Here is a 21031-nt window from a genome sequence, read left to right on the forward strand (position 1 = left end):
CAGAATCTTACTCCTCTAGAGATAGCAACTACATTTTATTTGCACTCCATGTTGAGATCGTTAAAACACTTGCACCTCACTTTAGGTGTCCCCTTCAATTGTAATGAGGTTCTTTCCTGGTTTCTAATTTTCTAAATCTCTGTCTCATCCCTGGCCTTGAGTACAGAAACCTAGGGGACAAAGGATGGTCGTGATATCCTGCCTTGAGTACAGAAACCTTGGAGACAAAGGGTGGCCTTTAAACCTTGGCCTTGAGTACAGAACCCTAGGGGACAAAGGATGGTTGTGATATCCTGGCCTTGAGTACAGAAACCTCGGAGACAAAGGATGGCCGTTAAACCCTGGCCTTGAGTACAGAAACCTCAGGGACAAATGATAGCCATGAAATCCCTGGCCTTGAGTACAAAAACCTAGGGGACAAAGGATGGCCGTGATACCCTGGCCTTAGGTACGGAAACCTCGGGGACAAAAGATGGCCATGATACCCTGGCCTTGAGTTCAGAAACCTCGGGGACAAAGGATGGCCATGAGACCCTGGCCTTAAGTACAGAAACCTAGGGGACAAAGGATGGCCGTGATACCCTGGCCCTGAGTACAGAAACTTCTAGGACAAAGGATGGCCAAGATACCCTGGCCTTAAATACAGATCCCTAAGGGGCAAAGGACGACCGTGCTATCCTGGTCTTGAGTACAGAACCCTCGGGGACAAAGGATGGTCATGATATCCTGGCCTTGAGTACAGAAACCTTGGAGACAGAGGATGGCCATTAAACCCTGGCCTTGAGTACAGAAACCTCAGGGACAAATGATAGCCATGAAATCCCTGGCCTAGAGTACACAAACCTAGGGGACAAAGGATGGCCGTGATACCCTGGCATTAAGTATGGAAACCACGGAGACAAAAGATGGCCATGATACACTGGCCTTCAGTACAGAAACCTCGGGGATATAGAATGCCCACAATACCCTGGCCTTAAGTACAGAAACCTAGGGGACAAAGGATGGCCATGATACCCTGGCCGTGAGTACAGAAACCTCGGAGACAAAGGATGGCCGTGATACCCTGGCCTTGAGTACAGAAACCTAGGGGACAAAGGATGGTCGTGATATCCTGCCTTGAGTACAGAAACCTTGGAGACAAAGGGTGGCCTTTAAACCTTGGCCTTGAGTACAGAACCCTAGGGGACAAAGGATGGTTGTGACATCCTGGCCTTGAGTACAGAAACCTCAGGGACAAATGATAGCCATGAAATCCCTGGCCTTGAGTACAAAAATCTAGGGGACAAAGAATGGCCGTGATACCCTGGCCTTAGGTACGGAAACCTCGGGGACAAAAGATGGCCATGGTACCCTGGCCTTGAGTTCAGAAACCTTGGGGATAAAGGATGGCCATGAGACCCTGGCCTTAAGTACAGAAACCTAGGGGACAAAGGATGGCCGTGATACCCTGGCCCTCAGTACCGAAACTTCTAGGACAAAGGATGGCCAAGATACCCTGGCCTTAAATACAGATCCCTAGGGGGCAAAGGACGGCCGTGATACCCTGGCCTTGAGTACAGAAACCTAGGGGACAAAGGATGGTCATGATATCCTGGCCTTGAGTACAGAAACCGTGGAGACAAAGGATAGCCATTAAACTCTGGCCTTGAGTACAGAAACCATGTAGACAAAGAATGGCCATGATACCGTGGCCTTGAGTACAGAAACATTGGGGACAAAGTATGGCCATGATACCCTGGCCTTGAGTACAGAACCCTAGGGGGCATAGGATGGCCGTGATACCCTGGCCTTGAGTACCGAAACCTAGGGGACAAAGGATGGTTGTGATATCCCTGGCCTTGAGTACAGAAATCTCTGAAACAAAGGATGGATGTGATACCCTGGCCCGTAGTACACAAACCCCGGGGTACAAAGGATAGCCATGAAATCCCTGGCCTTGAGTACAAAAACCTGAGGGACAGAGAATGGCCGTGATACCCTGGCCTTAAGTAGGGAAACCTTGGGGAAAAAGGATGGCCATGATACCACGGCCTTGAGTACAGAAACTTCTGGGACAAAGTATAGCCATGATACCCTGGCCTTGAGTACAAAAACCTTGGGAACAAAGGATGGCCGTGATACTCTGGTCTTAAGTACGGAAACCTTGGGGAAAAAGGATGGCCAAGATACACCGGCCTTAAGTACGGAAACCTTGGGGACAAGGGATGGCCATGATTCCCTGGCCTTGAGTACAGAAACCTCGGGGACAAAAGATGGCCATGATACACTGGCCTTCAGTACAGAAACCTCGTGAACAAAGAATGGCCATGATAACCTGGCTTTGAGTAAAGAAATCTCGGAGCAAAGCATGGCTATGATACCCTTGCCTTAAATACAGAACCCTAGGGGGCAAAGGATGGCCGTGATACCCTGGCTTTGAGTACAGAAACCTAGGGGACAAAGGATGGTTGTGATATCCTGGCCTTGAGTACACAAAGCTCGGGGTACAAAGGATAGCCATGAAATCCCTGGCCTTGAGTACAAAACCTCTGGGACAAAGAATGGCCGTGATACCCTGGCCAGTAGTACACAAACCCTGGGGTACAAAGGATAGCCATGAAATCCCTGGCCTGGAGTACAAAACCTCGGGGACAATGAATGGTCGTGATATCCTGGTCTTGAGTACAGAAACCTCAGGGATAAAGGATGGCCATGATACCCATGCCTTGAGTACAGAAACCTCGGGGACAATGGTTGGCCATGATACCGTGGCCTTGAGTACAAAAACATTGGGGACAAAGGATGGCCATGATACCCTGGCCTTGAGTACAGAAACCTCGGGGACTAATGATGGCCATGATACCCTGGCCTTGAGTACAGAAACCTAGGGTACAAAGGATGGCCGTGATACCCTGGCCTTGAGTACAGAAACCTAGGGGACAAAGGATGGTTGTGATATCCTGCCTTGAGTACAGAAACCTTGGAGACAAAGGGTGGCCTTTAAACCTTGGCCTTGAGTACAGAACCCTAGGGGACAAAGGATGGTTGTGATATCCTGGCCTTGAGTACAGAAACCTCGGAGACAAAGGATGGCCGTTAAACCCTGGCCTTGAGAACAGAAACCTCAGGGACAAATGATAGCCATGAAATCCCTGGCCATGAGTACAAAAACCTAGGGGACAAAGGATGGCCGTGATACGCTGGCCTTAGGTACGGAAACCTCGGGGACAAAAGATGGCCATGATACCCTGGCCTTGAGTTCAGAAACCTAGGGGACAAAGGATGGCCGTGATACCCTGGCCCTGAGTACAGAAACTTCTAGGACAAAGGATGGCCAAGATACCCTGGCCTTAAATACAGATCCCTAAGGGGCAAAGGACGGCCGTGCTATCCTGGTCTTGAGTACAGAACCCTCGGGGACAAAGGATGGTCATGATATCCTGGCCTTGAGTACAGAAACCTTGGAGACAAAGGATGGCCATTAAACCCTGACCTTGAGTACAGAAACCTCAGGGACAAATGATAGCCATGAAATCCCTGGCCTAGAGTACACAAACCTAGGGGACAAAGGATGGCCGTGATACCCTGGCATTAAGTATGGAAACCACGGAGACAAAGATGGCCATGATACACTGGCCTTCAGTACAGAAACCTCGGGGATATAGAATGCCCGCAATACCCTGGCCTTAAGTACAGAAACCTAGGGGACAAAGGATGGCCATGATACCCTGGCCGTGAGTACAGAAACCTCGGAGACAAAGGATGGCCGTGATACCCTGGCCTTGAGTACAGAAACCTAGGGGACAAAGGATGGTCGTGATATCCTGCCTTGAGTACAGAAACCTTGGAGACAAAGGGTGGCCTTTAAACCTTGGCCTTGAGTACAGAACCCTAGGGGACAAAGGATGGTTGTGACATCCTGGCCTTGAGTACAGAAACCTCAGGGACAAATGATAGCCATGAAATCCCTGGCCTTGAGTACAAAAATCTAGGGGACAAAGAATGGCCGTGATACCCTGGCCTTAGGTACGGAAACCTCGGGGACAAAAGATGGCCATGGTACACTGGCCTTGAGTTCAGATACCCTGGGGACAAAGGATGGCCATGAGACCCTGGCCTTAAGTACAGAAACCTAGGGGACAAAGGATGGCCGTGATACCCTGGCCCTGAGTACAGAAACTTCTAGGACAAAGGATGGCCAAGATACCCTGGCCTTAAATACAGATCCCTAGGGGGCAAAGGACGGCCGTGATATCCTGGTCTTGAGTACAGAAACCTAGGGGACAAAGGATGGTCATGATATCCTGGCCTTGAGTACAGAAACCTTGGAGACAAAGGATGGCCATTAAACCCTGGCCTTGAGTACAGAAACCTCAGGGACAAATGATAGCCATGAAATCCCTGGCCTAGAGTACACAAACCTAGGGGACAAAGGATGGCCGTGATACCCTGGCATTAAGTATGGAAACCACTGAGACAAAAGATGGCCATGATACACTGGCCTTCAGTACAGAAACCTCGGGGACATACAATGCCCACAATACCCTGGCCTTAAGTACAGAAACCTAGGGGACAAAGGATGGCCATGATACCCTGGCCGTGAGTACAGAAACCTCGAAGACAAAGAATAGCCATGATACCGTGGTCTTGAGTAGAGAAACCTTGGTGACAAAGGATGGCCAAAATACCCTGGCCTTAAGTACAGAAACGTAGGGGACAGAGGATGGCCCTCATACCCTGGCCTGGAGTACAGAAACCTCGTGGAGAAAGAATGGCCATGATACCGTGGCCTTGAGTACAGAAACATTGGGGACAAAGGATGGCCATGATATTCTAGCCTTGACTACAGAAACTTCTGAGACAAAGAATGGCGTGATACCCCGGGCTTGAGTACAGAAACCTCGGGGGCAAAGGATGGCCAAGATACACTGGTCTTAAGTACAGAAACCTCAGGAATAAAGGATGGCCAAGATACACTGGCCTTAAGTACAGAAACCTAGGGGACAAACGATGGCCGTGGTACCCTGGCTGTGAGTACAAAAACCTCGGGGACAAAGAATGACCATGATACCCTGGCCTTGAGTACAGAAACCTCGGGGACAAAGGTTGGCCATGATACTCTGGCCTTGAGTACAGAAACCTCAGAGAAAAAGGATGGCCATGATACCCTGGCCTTGAGTACAGAAACCTCAGGGATAAAGGATGGCCGAGGTACCCTGGCCTTGAGTACAGAAACCTAGGGGACAAAGGGTGGCCATGATACCCTGGCCTTGACTACAGAAACCTCGGGGGCAAAGGATGGCCATGATACCTTGGCCTTGAGTACAGAAACTTCAGGGACAAAGGATGGCCAAGATACACTGGCCTTCATTACAGAAACTGTTAGACCTGGCACCTTGGCGTGGGTCTCCCTTCCATTTTTTGCTGTTGCCTCAGGTGTTTTTGCTGGTATTAGATGCTCAGGGCACTGTGCCACTGCTGTCCAGTGCCACAGTGCAAGTGCTCCCTATTGTAAATTAATGTATGAATTTGTGATTCCATGATTGGTTGGTTTGGCTTACCTGTCAGACTCTAGTACAGTGCACCAGGAGTGCCCAGGGCTTGTAAATCCAAATGCTGCTGGTGGGCTTGCAGCACTGGTTGTGCCACCCACAGAAGCAGCCTGTAAAAGTATGTCTAAGGTCTGCCATTGCAGAGCCTGCGTGCAGTCTGGTACTGTCATGCTGACTGGGCAAGGGCACCCACTTGCCAGTCTCTAAACCTTCCCTTTTCTTCATATCAGACACCCCTATGGTAGGCCCAAGGGCAGGGTGCATTGTAAGTATAAGGTAGGACATGCCCTGGTGTGTGTGGCATGTTCTGATAGTGAATTACAGCCAATTTCGTTTTTCACTATTGCAAGGCTACCTGTTCTCCATAGGCCAGAATGGGCAGTTTGATTATTGCATCTTATAATCCTAACTGACTCAGGGAACATGGTAGAAATTCAAATTTAGTATGCCTGAACTCAGAATGATAAAATACATCTGTTTTAACATTCTGTGTTTGAAAATACCACTTTTAGAAAGTAGGTATTTTCTTGTCTAACCATTCAAACCTGCCTATGCTAGGCTGTGTATTCCTTGTCTGGAGTTTGAGTGACAGGGCTGGGGAATTCCAGGAGACAGGGTGAGGTGGCCCAGTGGTGAATAGAGAGATCTGCATCTAGATGGGAAGGAGGAGTTGCACCTGGGACCTGAATAGGGCTGTGCCTTCCCTCCACAATGCTGGCTCCACCTCCTGTGGTGCGTCTGATGTCTCTGCCCTGCACTCTGAAAAGAAAGAAGGAGTCAAGTAAACAAAGTACTCCAGGACTGACCAGAACCGGTTTGAACAAGGCAAAGGCCCCTCTGCCCTCAGAGGACAAAGGATTTTGGGGTATAAGTATTTCGACCCTGATCCCAAGAATTTAGATCACTTTGGGAATCAAGAAGAAAACTCTGCTGAGGAGAGGAACCAAGACGAAACTGAGGAGAGACTATCCCTGAAACTGGGGGATTGGCCTGCAGTGGTTGCCTTACTGCCAAAGGGAGGAAAAAGGAACTGTGTGTGTACTTTTGCTCAACTTGTGATGGATCTCCAAGGGCTTGGAAAAGAGCTTGCCTCCTGCTGAAGTCTCAAGTACAACAGACTTCAACCCCCAGCTCCCCAGAGTTCTTTGGAAGTGCCTGCTGCTGTTTTTGGGGCCTTCCGAAAGCTGCGTGTCGCAAGGAGCTGGAAGCGCGACTCAAGAAAGAGAAGCGTGCCGCCATCGGAGCTGTTGTCGTCGCATCGCGTAAAGGGTGTCGCCGCTGCAGTTGTCGCATCGAGCGGAAGCATCTCGCATCTTCGAAGAAGTGTCTCGCAACGCCGAAGAAGCGTGTCGCCATCGCAGCCATCGTAGCTGTCGCATTGCACCGCATCAAGTAAAGCACCTCGCATCCACGGAGAAGCATGCCGCCATCGGAGCTGTTGTCGTCGCATCGCGTAAAGGGTGTCGCCGCTGCAGTTGTCGCATCGAGCGGAAGCGTCTCGCAACGTCGGAGAGGAGTGTCGCCGCCAAAGCCGCTGTCATCGCATCGCGTAAAGGGGTGTGGCCGCTGCAGCTGACGCATCGAATCGAGTCTTCTCGCAACATCGGAGAAGCGTGCCGCCTCTGGAAGATCTTCACGTCTTTATTTCTTTGCACCAAACTTTCATTGCATCAACATCGTTGCAACACTTTCGTTGCCCTGCGAGTCGCATCTACAGGTACATTGACTTAGTGTTGCATTTAAGAACTAAAGAGAACTAAGCTAAATTCTACCATCTCAAAGTAAGAGTAGTGTGGATTTTTGTCGTTTATGGTCTTGTGGTAAATCTATATAAAGAATACTTATTTTTGATATAAAACCTGTGTAGTGTCCCTCTGTAGTGTTGTCACTTGATTACTGTATGTGTTCACAAATGCATTACACACTGCCTCTGAGATAAGCCTGTCTGCTCGTGCCAAGCTACCAAGGGGGTGAGCAGGGGTTATTTTAGGAGTGTACCCCCTTACCCTGACTAGAGGCAATGGTCCCTATTTGTCACAAGTGCATACCTGTGCCAACTAGAGACCCCCAAGTCTACGATTGGTGGTCAGTGGTGAGGATTCTGGACTTGCATTTGTGACTCATGTACAGTGATTGGTGAACACTACTAGTGAGTGCAGACCAAGACGTGACCACATACTTGTAGGTAGATTTCTTTCTGGGAATTTCTATTTTTTTTAGTACTGCCAAGTTTGATCATGATGGAGAGTGCAGAATCTGTAGTCTCTGTTGATAATGGAAGAAGAGAAACTGGAACGCTACAAAGTAACACAGCTGAAGTTCTTCTGCAAGAAATTCAATGTTCCCACTACTGGATTTAAAAATAAGGCAGAGTTCTACAAGGCGCTGAGGGCCTGGGTAGAAGCAAGTAATGCCACTGATAATGCAGAGAAGAAGCTGGAAGGGCCAGTGGGTCCAAGAGGAAGGAAAACCCCTTCTCCTGCCGGTAGCAGTGTTTCTGTTAAGAGGCTGTCTCCAGAGGAGTTGGCAGATAGAAAAGAGTGTAGGATGCACGAAATGGAGCTGACCAAGCTCAAGTTAGGCGGGCAGTTAGAATTTGAAATGCAAACTAGAAAGTTAGCACTAGAAGGGAAGAAAATGCAGTTTGAACATGAAAAGGTTTTGAGGGAGTTGGAGTTGAAAGCCAAGGCCTTAGAGATTACTCCCTCTGGTGGCAGCACACCGTCAATGCCTGTGGAATCTAGAGTATATATCCCTAAAGATGTGGAATTTTTTTAAATGATGATATTGGGCAGTGGGTCAAGGCCTATGAGGTAGCCATGTCTTTCCACTGGGTCCCTGAGAAGGATTGGGGAGCGGGGTTGTGGGGGCGGTTCCTTAGTGAGGGGCGGGACACACTGCTAGACTTGCCTTCTGATGTCTATAATTCCTATCCCCACATGAAAGATGCATTAATGTCCAGATATGGTTTAACTACTGAAATGTACAGACAGAGGTTCAGGGGTTGCACAAAGATAGCGAACAGTACCTATGTTGAATATGTCACTTTTTGTCTGCAGAGCATTGGATGGTTGGGTGAAGGGTAGCAAAGTTGATGATTTTCAGGGACTTCTTGATTTAATTGCATGGGAGCACTTGTCAAGTAACTGTTTTCCTGAGCTACGCCAGCACCTGATTGATAGTAGGCTGACTAATCCTAGGAAGCTTGCTGAGGAGGCGGACCGCTGGGTCAGTACCAGGGTCCACAAGGGTCACATGGGAGACTCAGCCAAGAGTGGGCATGGTCCCCAGCAGAAGAGTGGGGGGACAAGGGTAAACAGAGGGAGTTCTATAGAAGGCCCCAAAGTAGTCCCCAAGGGAAAGGTCCTCAGCCTCCCCCCCAGAAACCGTCAGGGGCCCCGACAGGTCCACCTGTTCAAAGAGGGCCCCCGGAATGCTACAAATGTGGAGACCTGGGTCATTTTGCCAATGATCCCAAGTGTTGCCTGTTTGGAAAACCAGCACCCCCTGGTGCAGCCCCCCGGCAGATGGCTAGTGTAGCCCTGGGTGGGGAGATGGGTGCCCAAGGTGGGTGGGGTCCCGCAGAGATGTCCCTTGTCTCATTAGGAGATTGTGAGGTGGTCCCCAGGACCCAGCTGCCTGATTACACTAAAAAATACAGGCAGTGGGTGACCACCAATGGCCATAGAGTGGAGGCTCTTAGAGATACAGGGGCCAGTGTGACAGCTGTCAAGTGTCACCTGGTGTCTCAAGAGCAGGTTGTCCCTGGTGCATTTTACCCAGTTGTTGCCGCTGACAACACAGAGAGTCACTGCGAGGTGGCTCAGGTTCCCTTTGAGTGGGGGGGTCTCTGCTACTCTTCAGGTAGATGTGAGGCCCGCCATGCCTGTTGACTGTTTGTTAGAGAACGATCTGGAGAGCTCCCCTTGGGCGAAGGTGGAGCGGAGTGCTCATTTAGAAATGTTGGGGTTGCCTGACTGAGCGTGTGTAACCACCCGGTCCATGGCAGCGAGTAAAGGTGCTCAAGAGGACCTGGAGCCTGAGAGGGAGGCCCAGGTACCTGCCGTCAAGAGTAGAGGCAGGGGGTGCGGGAAACCGGCCCCCGAAGTTCCCACGGTCCAGGAGGGAGCAGACCCTGAGGGGGATGCCCTGGAGCCTACAGGGGAGCAGGTAGCCGAACTGGGGGACATGCCTGAGCTGACCCATTGGCAGCAAGAAGCAGGACCCTCCAGGGAGGAATTCTACAAGGAGCAGAAAGAATGCCCTTCTCTTGTGGGTCTGCGGCAACAGGCTGCAGACCAGGCAGCAGGTGATCAGTCTAGGTCACCTTGGATCTACTTGGAGAATGACCTCCTGTATACAGAGCCTAAGGTTGCTGAGCCTGGGTCAGCCCGTGTGCTGGTGGTACCCCAGCACTTCAGAGCCTTCCTACTGGGGCTGGTTCATGATGTTCCATTGGCAGGACATTTGGGGCAGGACAAGACCTTTGAAAGGCTTGTCACCCATTTGTATTGGCCCCAAATGCGCAGGAGTTCCGAAACTCACTGCAGGACATGTCAGACTTGCCAGGCAAGTGGAAAGAGTGGGAGGAAGCGCAAGGCTCCTCTCCAGCCATTCCCTGTAGTCAGCACCCCCTTTGAACGGGTGGGTATTGACATTGTGGGACCACTGGACCCCAAGACAGCCATGGGCAACTGGTTCATCCTGGTCTTGGTGGACCATGCCACCCGGTACCCGGAAGCCATACCTCTGAGGACAGTGACGGCCGCCGTGGTGGGACGAGCACTGATGGGAATTTTCTCCAGAGTGGGATTCCCTCGCGAGGTAGTGTCTGACCGAGATCCCAACTTAATTTCCAAGTATATGAAGTCCCTGTGGCAGGAGTGTGGGGTAACCTACAAGTTTACCACTCCTTACCACCCCCAAGGAAATGGGTTGGTTGAAAGGTTCAACCGAACCCTAAAAGGCATTATTATGGGTCTTGAGGAACCTATGAGGCGTAAGTGGGACGTCTTCCTACCATGCCTGCTTTTTGCATACCACGAGGTGCCACAGAAATCTCTAGGGATCAGTCCCTTTGAGCTTCTCTATGGACTCCCAGTAAGAGGACCTCTGAGTTTGGTTAAAGAAGGCTGGGAGCAATCTCCCAGGAAACCTCCCCAGGATGTATATAGCTACATGCTGGCCTTTAGGAACCAAACTCGGCGTTTCAGGCAACTCACTGAGGCGAATCTGGAAGCCAGCCAGGAGGAGATGAAGAGGTGGTACGACCAGAATGCCACTCTGGTAGAGCTTCAGCCTGGTCAGAAAGTGTGGGTCATGGCCCCAGTGGAGCCCTGCGCGCTCCAGGATAAGTGGACCGGACCATTTGAGGTTGTGGAGCGCAAAAGTCCGGTTACCTACTTGGTGGACTTGCGGTCTCCCAGGAACCCCTTGAGGGTCCTGCATGTCAACCGCCTGAAGCCCCACTTGGAGTGGTCCCAAGTGGGCATGCTCTTAGCGACAGATGGTGGAATGGAGGAGGAGACCGAGCCTCTTCCAGAACTCCTGTCGGCGACAGAGCAAGATGGGTCAGTAGAAGGTGTCAGCCTCTCTTCTTCCCTGACCCCTGAGCAACAGAATGACTACCGCCAGTTGCTGAGACAGTTTTCTGATCTGTTCTCCCTGGTTCCCGGTGTCACTGATTGGTGCGTCCATGATGTGGACACTGGGGATAGTCCACCTGTGAGGCACAAATCCTACAGGGTGACTGACAGGATGAGAGCTTGCATCAAGGAGGAGGTCTCCAAGATGTTTGCGTTAGGGGTGATTGAGTCCTCTAGCAGTCCTTGGGCCAGCCTAGTGGTCTTGGTCCCAAAGGCTGCCGCACCGGGTGCCACACCAGAACTCCGGTTCTGTGTGGACTACCGAGGGCTCAATTCAGTCACCAGGACTGACGCGCACCCCATCCCCAGAGCTGATGAGCTCATAGACCGGCTAGGGGCTGCACGGTACCTCAGCATGTTTGACTTAACGTCTGGGTACTGGCAGATCGCCTTGACCGGTGGGGCAAAAGAGAGGTCAGCATTCTCCACACCAGATGGGCACTACCAGTTCCGGGTGATGCCCATTGGGATGAAGAATGCCCCTGCCACCTTTCAGAGGTTGGTCAACCAGGTGTTGGCTGGACTGGAGGAGTTCAGTGCCGCCTACCTGGATGACATCGCAGTGTTCAACGCCAGTTGGGAAGAACATCTGCGCCACCTCTGGGAAGTGTTGATGACGCTGCGGAGGGCAGGCATCACAATCAAGGCGAGTAAATGCCAGATCGGGCAGGGTTCCGTGGTGTACTTGGGACACCAGGTGGGGAGCGGCCAGGTGGCGCCCCTGCAGCCCAAGATTGAAACCATCCTGGCTTGAAAGCCGCCCAAAACCCAGACAGAGGGGAGAGCCTTTTTAGGACTCGCAGGTTACTACAGGAGAAGCATGCCGCATCTGGAAGATCTTCACGTCTTTATTTCTTTGCACCAAACTTTCATCGGATCAACATCGTTGCAACACTTTTGTTGCCCTGCGTGTCGCATCTACAGGTACATTGACTTAAAGTGTCGCATTTAAGAACTAAAGAGAACTAAGCTAAATTCTACCATCATAAAGTAACAGTATTGTGGATTTTTGTCGTTTATGGTCTTGTGGTAAATCTATATAAAGAATACTTATTTTTTATATAAAACCTGTGTGGTGTCCCTCTGAAGTGTTGTCACTTGATTACTGTATGTATTCACAAATGCTTTACACACTGCCTCTGAGATAAGCCTGTCTGCTCGTGCCAAGCTACCAAGGGGGTGAGCAGGGGTTATTTTAGGAGTGTACCCCCTTACCCTGACTAGAGGTGATGGTCCCTATTTGTCACAAGTGCATACCTGTGCCAACTAGAGAGTCCCAAGTCTAACAGAAACCTTGCGGACAAAGGATGGCCGTGGTACCCTGGCCTTGAGTACAAACACCTCAGGGACAAAGAATGACCATGATACCCTGGTTGTGAGGACATATACCTCGGGGACAAAGGATGGCTATGATTCTCTGGCCTTGAGTACAGAAACCTCGGGGACAAAGGATGGACATGATACCCTGGCCTTGAGTACAGAAACCTCAGAGAAAAAGGATGGCCATGATACCCTGGCCTTGAGTACAGAAACCTCAGGGACGAAGGATGGCCAAGATACCCTAGCCTTAATTACAGAAACCTAGGGGACAAAGGATGGCTGTGATACCCTGGCCATGAGTACAAAAACCTTGGGGACAAAGAATGGCCATGATACCCTGGCCTTGAATACAGAAACCTCGGGGTAAAGGATGGCCTGATACCCTGGCCTTGAGTACAGAAACCTCATGGACAAAGGATGGCCATGATACCCTGGCCTTAAGTACAGGCACCTAGGGGACAAAGGATGGCTATGATACAATGGCCTTGAGTACAGAAACCTTAGGGCCAAAGAATGGCCGTGATAACCTGGCCTTAAGTACAGAAACCTCGGGGACAAAGGATGGCCATGATACCCTGGCCTTGAGTACAGAAACCTTGGATACAAAGGATGGCCAAGACACCCTGGCCATGAGTACAGAAAACCTCAAAATAGCTTCATTTTCTCCCCTAACGCCTGGCAGTATGTTGCTTGAATTCTAAACCGTAGTGATGCTTAATCCGTTTCCATAAACATACCTGAGCCTGCTGTAAGGCCTCGTGGTCCTTTATGTACTGATAATGCTGCAATATGCGGTCTTCATCTTCCTCCTTTTTTCGTCTTTCTTCATGAAAGTAAACCGGGATGTTCCTCTGAGCACGTTGCATACACAGGTAGCACAGCTCCTGAAGTCCCAAAATATAAGAATAACATGTCAGGCAGTCATGTGTTGTTTCCATACCTGCTTAAATCAATAATGCTACATGGATCTAAATGCATGCCTTTTTGTTTTTGTATTTTATTAGAATCTCAACAAGAAACAATGCACTAGGAATCGATGTACATGTTATTATTACCTATATCGACATTAACCTGCTCTTGATAAGAAGGGTGAAAAAAGGAGAGGGTAGTGTGAAAATCTGTAAAAGTTCAAGATTACAGAAAAATTTACAAAATGTACTTTGGACCAGTCTTTGTAAAGTTCAAACGAGTAAACCAATCACAGTGCTGGTGGTGACAGCGGAGTAAGGCACATGTGGAACAATAAGAGTTTTTTTATTATCCACATGGTATGTGATTCTTTAGGGCCAATTTGAATACAGAGGGTGACAGATAACTGCAGCTTAATGTACAGATTTATCGTAAAGTAACGCAACCAAGTGCAGCGAGTAAAGTTGCTGTGCTGCATGAATGCGAGAGCAGATTAGTGCCAGATTTTCTAAAATGTGGCTTTGTTCTGCTCTCTTTCTGGGCTTGCACACTTTAGGCTGCCATGCGCCAACGCACACATCCTCTTGAGCCATAGTGTAAGGATGTCTGCGTTGTGGTAAGCGTAGGTTTTGAGCTGAAAAGGGTCCTTTCCACTGCAAAACCTTTGCTTTAAGGAAATTCCTGCTTTGTATGTGTGCTGTACACTGCAGCACACAATGCAAAGTGGGAAAACTCGAGGAGGCGTAGGATTTTGACACAAATCCCTATGTACGTTTCTTTGTAGATAGGGATGTGACTTAGACAGAAAAACGGCCACCCTGATGAGCGAAGGAGGTGAATAGTGCATGGAGGAGAGCTTAACTGGCCATTCTGCAATGCACTCTTGGTTGGCAGTAGGGAAGGGGCTGCTTTCAGAGCATAATAGGCTGCCACAACCCAGCCATGGCCCAATAGTTCCATTCTAGTTGCAGCGTCATGCGGTGTGGGTCTGGTTTTAGCAGCTTTGCCAGGGCTAAGTTTGGTTTTGAATCCAGCCCTGCTTGGGAGGCAGGCGAAAGTGTGTTGGCAAAGAAGAGAACCATTGCCTGTATTCTTATGAGGTCACACTTTGGAAAGCAACACTACAAGATGATTTTGAGGAGGAAGACTTCTCTGACAGTGAGGGAGAAACAGAGAAAAATGATTGGCTTCTAGCTGTTGAGTGGAGGCTGAGAGAGTTCAACCAGGAACTCAAGAGGGCTGAGCAAGAGGGCCTTAGCCCAAGAAAAGGAAGTGTGTGTAGCTCAAGAACCGAGCTTGACTGGGCTGGAGGTGGAGTCCAGCTCAGATGGTGGCAGCAAAAATGTGTTATCTAGTGCTGAGGGAGAAGTACACACACCCAGAGATGTGGCACCTGACTTGAAGGAGGGGGTTAACATACATTAGGGTTCAAGTTTATGAGGTGGCTCCAGTGGTGCATAGTGTCCCTGAGGTGGATTGGGAAACTGGCACAGGGGATCATATTCCTAGTGGTAGGAGGGATACTCTACTGACTCTGGGTGAGAGGTGCAGGGAGAGGGGTTCCCCCATGGTAGAAGTTCTGGTATGTGAGTGTGGAGACCGCCCAGAAGATTGTGTGTTGAGTGACAGAGACAGTCAGACACTGTCTTGACAGTCTCTCGAGAGTGATGTGGGGTACTTGTGCGAGCCACTGGATGGTGAGGGAAACAGTAGCTTGGTTAACACCTGTGTGGGCTGTGTAATTCAATTGTTGGAGAGCATTATTTAAGTCCCTGTTTTCCAGAGCTATGCCAACACCTGGTGGAGTGTGAGTTCTCTGACCCCAGGGAGCTCGCAAAGGAGGTGGATCTTTTGGTGGATTCCAGAGGGTCTGAAGAAGCATCTGGGGTTGATCCTGAAGGAGGTGGCTCAGGTTTTCCCCAACCAAGTGACGTAGAGGAGGGTTATGGTAACTCAGATAAGTCCCGGAGTAGTGGGAGGGGTGTATATTCCCATGTCCTGTCTCAAGATGAGAGGGAGTGGCATTGGGCTCTGTCCCAAGGTGCGAAACCCAGTCTCAAGGCCTGGTTGGTTCCCTGTGGGAACACCAGGAGGGGGGCCTGGTCTGTAATGGGAGGCCATCCCCTGAGGGGATCTCTAGGTGTTCGGAGAGCTGGGGGGAAGGGGGCTGCTGTAACAAGCGTCCCACCAGTTCAGGTGTCTGGCAGCACCTCTCCAATGGGTAGGGTGCATGAGTCCAGAGAGAGGGATGAGGGGGAGACGCAATCCCCAGTGGAAGGACCAGTGGGCCAAGGTTTGCCAGCTCTGAGGTCAGAGCCCCCCAGGACTGACCCTGGTGGGGCCACTTCTGGCCTGGGGGGTCTTCATGCTCTGTCAGGTGGACAGGAGGCTGGAGACCTGCGCCTGGCAGACTTTTGCACAACTCCTGAGGAGTGTGTTTCCCTTGGGAGGGGGGCTGGTGTACTCCCCCGGAAGCCCTGGGTTGCCAGGCACATGTCCAGCCTAAGGGTGCAGACCCTGGGTTGGATGGCCAGGTTCAGGGTGACCCCTGACCTCGAGAAAGGGACAACTGCTAACAGTGCCCCTACTGGTTTCTCTTCTGTGGGCACCACTCCAGGTGAGAGGGTGCAGGGCCCCAGTAGGGGGGTGGGTAGAGGGCAGCCTCCTTCCTGACCCCTGCCTATTCTAAGGGTACAGACCTCAGGATAGGATACCAGTTTCAGGATAGCACACCTGAACTGGTGGTGAATTGTGCAGGACACCTGCCACAGGTGACCTTACAATTTTAGTGTCAGGGGATACCGCTCCAGGTGGGAGTGTGCAGAGCCCCAGAAAGGAGGACCGGGTATGGCAGAGCCCACCCAGTCCCTTGTTCAGCCTCAGGGTACAGACCCTAGGCTGGTGTACCAGTTGCAGGTTAGCACCCCTGAACAGGTGGGAGAATTGTGCAGGACAACTGCTACAGGTGCCCTGACAATTCTGTAGTCTGTGGGTACCACTCCAGGTGGGAGGGTACAGAGCCCCAGGGAGGACAGGGTGTGGGAGAGCCCATCCCTATCTCCTGTCTAGTCTCAGGCTACAGACCCTCGGCTAGTGGGTCGGTGTCAAGATGTCACCCCTGACCTGACAGGAGGTAGAATGACAAAGGGTGCCAGGCACCAGGGGCTACTGCCCTCCACTCTCTGAAGCCACAGAGGTTGGAGAGCCCTGTGAGGCATAAGGCCTGGGACAATTGCCAGTGGCCACTGTGGCGTCCTGTCCTGGTGGACAGAGTTGCCCCTGAAAGGGGGGGGGGGGGAGGCAGAATGGGAGTCACACCCCAAGGGGGTTGTGTAAGACCTGGCTTTTCCAGCGGGTTTATCAACAGACTTTTTGTTTTTTGGCCTCCTGCTGTTGACCCTGTTTTTGTTGGTTTTAGGACTTTGTGCACTTAACCACTGCTGCTCAGTACTAAAGTGTATATGTGCTCTGTGAAAATTGGTGTTTTCCATGATTGACTTATTTGATTAACTACTAAGTCCATAGTACAGTGCACTATGTGTGCCCAGGGCCTGTAAATCAAATGCTGGTGGTGGGCCTGCAGCACTGATTGTGCCACCCACACAAGCAGCCTTTCAAAGGGTTTTCAGACCTGCCACTGCAGTGTCTGCGAACAGTCTCTACTGCCTTGTCAACCTGGCAAGTGCACCCAATTTCTAGGCCCTAACCTTCCCTTTTATTACATGTGAGTCACCCCTAAGGTAGGCCCAAGGTACAGTGGGCAGGGTACAGTGTATGGGAAAGCTAGGACATGCCCTGATGTGTGTGACATGTTCTGGCTGTTTTCTTGCTTAGTCATCCTGTGTGCCTCTGCTGGTTTGTGGATTGACTGTCTGGCTTTGGAGTGACAGGGGCTGGGGATGTGCATTTACTGTAGACAGCCCTTGGGGGGGGGGGGGGGGGGGCGGAGGGGGTGAAGGTGTGCCCTACCTTTCCTGGATAAGTCAGGGCTGGGCTGAATAAGCCTGGGCTGCATTTACAGTAGTGGGAGGAGATTTCCTTGCACCTGAATGAGCCTGGTCTGCCTTACACAATGCTGTCTCCACCTCCTGCTGGGAAGCTGGATCAGGGAGGACAGACCTGGTTTTGACTGCGCATAGAACCTCTCTGTCACAAGAGAACAAAGAGAAATTGAGTATAAATATTGGGGCCCAGACCCCAGAACTTTAGATTACTTCTGGACTCAAGAGGAACCTCTACCAAGGAGAAGAGCTAGGAAAGCTGAATGAGAAGTACTGCCCCTTTGCTGTGTGCTGTCTGGGGTTCGCATGCAGTGGCTGTTTCTGCAGAGGATAGGATAAAGACTTTGCTCTGCACTGTGTATTCTTCTTGAAGAAGATCTCCAAGGGCTTGAAGTAGAGCTTGCCTGCTCCTCTGCTGTTGTCTCGGGGCTTGCCTGCTCTTCTGCTGTTGTCTCAGGGACACAAACACTTCACTACCAGCTCCCCGAACTTCTTTGCTGAAAGTCGAACACATCACCGCTACCATGAAGAAAACCCACTCAGGTGCCCCAACTGACCCATGCCCACCGCACATATTCCACAGGGCCGCCGCAGCTATCGCACCCGAACTAAGACTGACCATCAACGCGTCCTTCATGTCCGGCATCTTCCCAAAGGTCTGGAAGCGGGCAGAGGTTAAAGCACTCCTCAAGAAACCCACGGCCGACTCTACTGACCTGAAAAACTACAGGCCCATCTCTCTCCTCCCTTTCGCGGCCAAGGTAAGGAGACGGTAAGGAGACGGTGGCAGCTTCTCCTGACTCCGCTTGGCGACCATTACGATAGTGATTAAGCGGCTACGCTGTGCGCTTGTGATAGAGAGAAGGCAGCCTGAGATACTATTTTTAATATGTAAAAACGAACTGCTTGTTTAATTGAAATTTTAATATTGTTGCTCTTTATGTAGCATTTTTATGTAGTGACACACTGTGAACAAAATTGCATACCCGCAAACACTGAGGTTGCTAGGTGCTGCGTGTCATTTACGGCCTCCTGAACCCTGATTTGTGCCTGCATGCCTGCTAACCAATCACAGTGTGCGGAGGGCGGGGCAGAGACAGGTTACACAGGAAGTCGAGCGGTTAGCGCTCTAGCCCTTCCTTAGTTCAGGGCTATTTAGCCCCTCGTCGGCTCCAGCGCGCAGCGTTGGCGCGCAGTAAGGCGCCTACTCCTGCGCCTAAGACGAGCCAAAGACCAGCCCGTCTGCGCCCGTCCGCGACAGACCGGGGCCAGGGGCAGGGGGATATGGAAGTAGGATCGCAAATTATGGAGATCACGCCCAGTAACCGGATAATATACACCTCACAGGTACTGTTAAAGTTACGACATCATCTCCCGAGTAGATGCTATGAAACTATGGGGGTTACTCTCGAAGGACCGTTCACTTGTCAGAAATGTCACACACAATTCCACCTATCTGGGGTGGCAAAGGATCATTTGCTTGGCTCACCTGCCATACAACCTAGAGTACAAGATCTGGCCCCGAGGAAAAACACAACGGACAGTTACCCTTTAGGGAGCAAAAATCTGCTGTGCAATATACGCTCATTAGTGAAGCATGCTACTCAAGTGTGGAATCTCATCTCGACGGAAGAACCTGAACTCTGTTTTCTAACAGAAACATGGCTGAAGTCTCATTTAGTTCCAGCCATTACAATGGGCATCCCGTTGGGATATAAAATAATTAGGCTTGACCGCCCTATTAAAACAGGTGGGGGGGTGGCAATTGTTCATAGGGAGGACCTGAATATCACTATCCTCGAAGAAATATGCACACCCCAGATGGAACTATTAATCTTTAAAATTAATTCAACACCTAGGGAACAAAGGAAGGGAGCACTGGTGTATCGTCCACCGGGCCCAAGTGGGAATTTTTCTGTCGCACTTATAGAGGCCTTAGCACCGTATGTCGCAGAAAACCAGGATTTCCTTCTGGTGGGGGATTTCAATGTCCATAGTGAGTCAGAGAAATGTACGGAGGCAAAAATGCTCCTAATGGATCTTGACTCTTTGGGACTAAAAAAGATCAATACTGGGCCCACACATGAAGCAGGTCACACCCTGGATTTAGTTCTGTCCAGCTCACCCTTTATTAAATGTTTGGCACCTATTCAGGTAGAATGGACTGATCATTTTATTTTAAAATTTTATACTGCCCCTATGTGTAAGCCACGAATTCAGAATGTTTTGGCTAGTAAAAGGAGACCCTGGCACAAACTTACCACGGAAACCTTTAAAAAGGTATATGATACCTCCCGGTTCGAGAACCCTACAGATGATATGGTAACTGCTCTCAACAGGTTTGAGGAGACGGTCAAAGTGGTAATTAACACTATTATTCCGCTGAAAACATACAAGGTTCGACCGACAAATAAACAAGAAGTTTGGTTTTCGGAGGACTTAAGATCTCTGAAACAAAAAACCAGGAAACTGGAAAAGCTATGGAGACAGTCTAAGTCTTTAGGTGATAAAGAACAGTATAGAACTTCCTTAAAGACATACCATAGGGCCATTAGCGCGGCACGGAAAAATTACATTGCAGCACAACTTATTGCAGCAGGGAAAGACCCAAAAGTATTGTATAATATACTACAAACTTTCACCAAACCAGTAGCTTGCGATACTATGGAGGCTGCTTCTCAGGACCTCTGTGATGAGATCTCTCTCTTCTTTATGAAAAAGATAGATGGAATTTATGATAGGATTATAGCCTCAAATGCAATTGCTGCTGGAGAAAACTACACCTCCCAGAATGCGATTCAGCAAGCGCAAGGTACTCACTGTCTTAAGAGCTTTCCCCCTATCTCCTTAGAGGAGGTAATCTCTCTGATCTCTCAAATCAAGAGTGGTAGTCCTTTAGACTCCATCCCTGCTCGCATTATGCCTATGTTGGCAGATGTTCTGGGACCAGATATGCTAAATTTAGTCAATCTTTCCCTTAGCACAGGGGATGTTCCTCCAGAATGGAAAAGGGCCTTGGTAAGACCGCTGAGAAAAAACTCTACGATCCCCTGGATGGAACTGTCTAACTTAAGACCCATCTCGCTCCTCCCTTTTCTGGGTAAAATGATTGAGAAATTCGTAAATCGACACTTGTCAAACTACATTGAAATGACAGGCGGGTTAGACTCTTCCCAGTCGGGCTTTAGGCCAAGACATAGTACTGAGTCCACCTTGCTGTCAGTCGCGGACGATCTACACATGTTCCAGGACAAAGGTTATTCTGTTGTCCTGGTTCTGTTAGATCTGTCTGCGGCGTTTGACACGGTGTCACATAGCACCATGGTCACCAGGCTAGCTAACATCGGCCTGGAAGACAAGGCTCTTGCCTGGCTGAGGAGCTTCTTAACAGGGCGTACCCAAAGGGTTATTCTGGGTGAATATCGGTTAGAGGAGGTAGGGATCTCTAAAGGGGTGCCACAGGGCTCTTGTTTGAGCCCTACTCTTTTTAACATCTATGTGGCCCCCCTAGTTGACATCATGAGGTCCCACGGTTTTATCCCAGTGTTATATGCGGATGACACCCAACTCCTCTTTCCTTTTAAAAGCCTCTCTGTGGAAGTTCGAAACTCCTTCTCCCGGGGGA

General features: G+C 50.1%; 1 protein-coding gene across 1 annotated transcript in view; it reads right to left on the reverse strand.

Moving 5' to 3' along the window:
* CCDC81 (coiled-coil domain containing 81) overlaps positions 1 to 21031 on the reverse strand; it is a 316574-nt gene that overhangs the window by 97842 nt on the left and 197701 nt on the right. Inside the window, exon 9 of the mRNA XM_085623150.1 lies at positions 13234 to 13380. Within this exon, the coding sequence (XP_085479276.1) occupies positions 13234 to 13380 (147 nt within the window). The remainder of the gene's footprint in view (positions 1 to 13233; positions 13381 to 21031) is intronic.

Source organism: Triturus cristatus, chromosome 8 (assembly GCF_964204655.1).
Source record: "Triturus cristatus chromosome 8, aTriCri1.1, whole genome shotgun sequence".
NCBI lineage: Eukaryota > Metazoa > Chordata > Amphibia > Caudata > Salamandridae > Triturus > Triturus cristatus.